This window comes from Athene cunicularia (assembly GCF_003259725.1).
Source record: "Athene cunicularia isolate RWA chromosome 27 unlocalized genomic scaffold, athCun1 chr27_part1, whole genome shotgun sequence".
NCBI classification, from domain to species: Eukaryota; Metazoa; Chordata; class Aves; order Strigiformes; family Strigidae; genus Athene; species Athene cunicularia.
Window position 1 is genome coordinate 320,521 of NW_020799138.1, and position 4,223 is coordinate 324,743.

A 4,223-nucleotide genomic window follows, 5' to 3' on the forward strand; every position below is an offset into this window, starting at 1 on the left:
ACTTACGGTCTCCAGACCGGAACCCGAGAGGGGCTGTGCTCTGAAATGCCACATTGGTGCCATCATCCTCAAAGACTTCTTTGAGGAAGGTCGGGGCTGCAGCAAATGCCACCGTCTTCAAGAAGGCCCCAACCTGCTCGTACTCGCTGCCCAGCATCGGTCTGCGGTGGTACGGCACCTTCCCCCCGTACTTCTGCACCGTCACGTCCCGGTGATACACCGGCGTCGGCAGCGGACCCACCACGTACTCGGTGACGTTGGGCTCCGGCTGGTTCCCAAAGTACAGCACAGCCAGCGCCTCCCGGGGGGGGCGAGCCCCCGCCCCGTCCAGGAACCGCAGCACCTCTGCCTTGGCGGGGACCTGCAGCTCCACGGAGGCGATGCAGCTGTCGGAGGGTTCTGCCCGCGAGGCGTCGACCAGCCGCACCCCGAGGCTTCCCCGCAGGTACCGCACCACCTGCGCCAGCTCTGCGGGCGTCAGATCCGCAAAGACCAGGCTCTGGCTCGTGGATCCTGCCTTCTCCACGATGCGGGGCTGGGACTCACAGCTGGGTGACTGCCTCCCCCTGCTCAGTAACACGCAGGAGAGAACGAAGATTATCACCGCAGCCCCGACCAGGAGAACGTAGGAGAGTCTGGGGTTCATCTCTGCGAGTGCCGAGACCGCGCGTGCGGTTCGGCTGCAGCATCCAGGACACGTCCCTCTCCTGCAGCCCCGACTCTTAACTCGTTTGCCGACTGTGGGCGTAGAGGCGTCGCTTGCGAGGCGGGGAGGGAGCCTGGAGCTCGCACGGGTCTCAGAGATCACAGGGCCTGGCCAGTTCAGCCTGTTTCCTCGCCACCCCAGACACCCCGAGGACGGCAGCTGGGGAGCCGGTGTCTGACTCACTGCCCAAGCTACCGATGGGTTTCTCTGCTCCAGGGTGACACCACAAAGCCCCGGCCTCGCGCTGCCCAAGGGCCTTTGCTTCTCCCAGGACACCCCGTCCCAGCTAGGGGGAGCACGGCGATGCCACAGGAGTGGGCCCAGCCAGCCCGGTCCGTCCGCATGCCGGTGCCCTGGGACCAGCCCCGCTCCCGGGAAGGGCTGGCCCGGGCTGGCTCCCCAGGAGAGCTCAAGAGCCGCCAGGTCCCCAGCACCTCCACATGCTGCTTCTCCCTGTCGCCATTCTGTCACCTCCAAGTCCCTCCCGACCCCAAGAGAAGCGACCTGGCAGCTTCAGCCTGTCTCCAGCTGTGGGCAGACTAGCCAAGAGAGGAGGAAGCTCTCGCTGAGAACAGGCAGCACCCGCCGAACCCCTGGCAGCAACTGCGAGTGACGGGCAGGACGCGCGGAGGCTGCAGGATGACAAAGGGGACACATCTGTCCCCACTTGGCCACCCCAACCCCACTCCAGCAGACACGATCCTTGGACCAGGGCTGCCACGCACCGGAACAGTTACTGTCAGGAAACCGTGCGCAGTCCAGACGGCTCGAGAGACCTTCCCTGGCGAGCCGAGCAGCGAGCAGGAGGCCAGGGCACCGGGGACCCCCACCGTGGTGTAAGGCAGCTGCTCCCCTCGCGTCCAGCCCCGCGCCGAGGCCGGCTGACGGAGATCCGGCCCACTTCACGCCCTCCTGGTGGGGACGGTCTGAGGCACAGGCAGGAGGGGCTGGGCAGGGGCCGAAACCACTACGGCACTGGGTCAACGTGCCACTCCTGTGATCGCGTTCATTTCGGAACGTACATCCTCATCCTCGCTTCCAGCCAGGGATTAACCGCCCTTTTTCCCTGCCGGGCCCACACCAGCCTCAGATCAGGATCCGAGAAACCTGCGTGGGAGATGACCCACCGCTGCAGTCCCGCCGCGCCTGCGCTCGGGAGGTGGGGATCGTCCACCCTGCACGGCCCCGAGGCCGCTGCTCGGGCAGGGCTGCCCTCCCTCCCCAAGGGCAAGAGGCTGGGCTTTTCCATAACTCTTCCCGAGAGTGCTTCGCAGCAGGCAGAGCTCAGACGCCGTAAACAGCGCAGGGAACTGAGGGGCATGGCAGCCACAGCGCAGGACCCTGCCGCCACACACAGCCGTACTCTGGCGGGGCTTGAGCCTTGCTTACCGGGAGGGCACCAGTATCGGCCCTGGCTTTGACTGAGATGACAGCAGCAGCAGCTTTCGGGGCCACACAAACCCCTGCAGCGCAGCAGGTCCAGCAGCAGACACACACCAGGACCGAAGGCTCACACGGGGTCAGCGGAGCTCGACACCCCCGGGTCCCCGGTGACTCCCCACGGCCCAGGACACGGCACGGCGACTGCAGCTGCGTTTCTCCGCGGGCCGGTACAGATGCAGTCCACTGCCTACCAGCGGTCTCTCTGGTCCCATGCAGATGTAAAACCCTTTTCCCCTACCTCTACAGGAGCAGGTTCGGTGACAGGCACCTCCTGCTGCCGTCTGCCCCCAGCACCCACCACCCTGCACCCCCCGGCTGCAGCTGCCGGAATGGCTTTAAGGGAAGCGAAGCCGCCCTCGGGCTGAGCATCCCGGTGCCTCCCAGGGCGGGTGCCCGCACTTCCCTGCGCAGCCTGCCAGACGGAGCAGCAAAGGGCTGGACTCGAGTAACCCTCGGCAGGGATCCGCCGCCAAAAACCGTGACTTTGAGCAGGCGCAGGGGAATTCATTGGCTCGCTGCAGCGGCTTTGCAGCCCGAGACTCAGGATCCAACTTACAAGCGTTTCCTCAAAAGAGGAGCAGGGATAGAGCTGCGCAGGCTCGGCCCTGCAGAGCCCCAGTCCAGCTTTACACCGGGCAGTTGGGACACAGACAGGGCTTGCCCGAGTTCGGAGGAGCTGGGGACCACAGGGACCAGCAGCAGGCGCAGGCAGCGCAGGCTCACACCTTCAGTGCTCAGACAGCGCCGTGTCTCCCCGTCCGCCGGGCCATGCCTATGGCAACACGCACCCTGCCAGACATGAGGCCTCAAGGAAACACAAACATTTTTCAGCTGCTACTTTCATACTTTCCCTGGGCTGAACACAGAGCTCCCAGACAATTCTCACCGCCTTCAACTCCCTGACCTTGACTGACTAGTTTATACTCAGAAAAAGAATTTTGCAGTGAAAGAAGAGATTAGAAGAGGGAAAAAGCAGAGTTCTGATGTCAGTTACCAGGGACTCTGCAGAGCGGGGACCAATCGACCCAAAGCTCTGGGGTTTCCAGCCTAACAGCCAACACTAAATGAAGAGCCAGACCTACCTCCCACGTCCAAGTCCACTTTATAGTTGACGGAATGGGTGTGTATGGTACCCAGCGTGTGCTCCCAGACCCTGCTGCCGTATCTCAGGCCATCCCCGTGGAGAAAGGACGAGGTCACGTACCCCGTGGCCTGGACCTTGCCCTCGATGGCCCCGTTCTGGTAGAAGATGAAGTCCCACACGTAGTCGTAGTTGCCCACGGTGGCGATGGAGCGAACCACCAGAGCGGAGTTCACCAGCCCCCCGTAGTAGAGCGACTGCAAGTTGGAGTAGTGGCGCCTCAGAGGGGAGCCCAGGTTCTGCTCAAAGATGCAGAGGGCACTTTTACTGACTTGGGAGACCTGGGAATGAGCCAGGTAGTGCACGTCCAGGTACGTTGCTAAGTAGGGGCAGTCGACCCCTCGCACCAGGGGGGAGGCGTAGCGCCCGATGCCAAAGCTCCCGTCCATGTACCGCGTCGACATCCCTCCGGGGCAGTTGGAGCCGTACACCGACAGCGCCTCTTGGACGCTGATTTCATAGGCCACCCTCTCCCCCTTGTGTCGGACGTCAAACAGGCGCAGGCCCCTGTGCACGCTCATCCCAAAGGCGAAGCTCCAGCCCTGGAAGAGGACGTGGTTGTTCCTGACGCTGTAGCGGGGGCCCTGCGGCTCGAACTGCAGCGGGAACAGCGCGGCCGCAGGCGCCCGGGGCTTCATGGACGAGAAGTCCCCGTCCCGCGGCGCCTTCCCCACCTTCTCCACGCTGATGCGACCCTGCACGTAGGCGCTCTCCAGCTGCTCCATGGCCCTGTAGTACCGGCCATTGTAGAAGACCCTGCTCACCGCCCACTGGGACGTGTCCAGGCTGCTGTGGTCCACCAGCACCTCCAGCCCCACCGGGTGCACAAAGAACCCGCTCACATTCTGAAACATGATGAACCAGGACTTACGGTCTCCAGACCGGAACCCGAGAGGGGCTGTGCTCTGAAATGCCACATTGGTGCCATCATCC

General features: G+C 63.8%; 1 protein-coding gene across 4 annotated transcripts in view; it reads right to left on the reverse strand.

Annotated features, from left to right (window-relative positions):
* The window catches only part of LOC113489214 (primary amine oxidase, liver isozyme-like), a 12,415-nt gene extending 8,289 nt beyond the window's left edge, over positions 1 to 4,126 (reverse strand). The window contains exons 1-2 of one of the 4 annotated variants that reach the window (XM_026864771.1): positions 53 to 646; positions 3 to 9 (exon numbers count right to left, since the gene is read on the reverse strand). In XM_026864771.1, the coding sequence (XP_026720572.1) occupies positions 3 to 9; positions 53 to 646 (601 nt within the window). Of the gene's footprint in view, positions 1 to 2; positions 10 to 39; positions 647 to 3,466 lie in introns of those variants that run through there. The other 3 variants (XM_026864768.1, XM_026864769.1, XM_026864770.1) reach the window with 3 other exon arrangements.
* Positions 4,127 to 4,223: the final 97 nt, after the last annotated feature.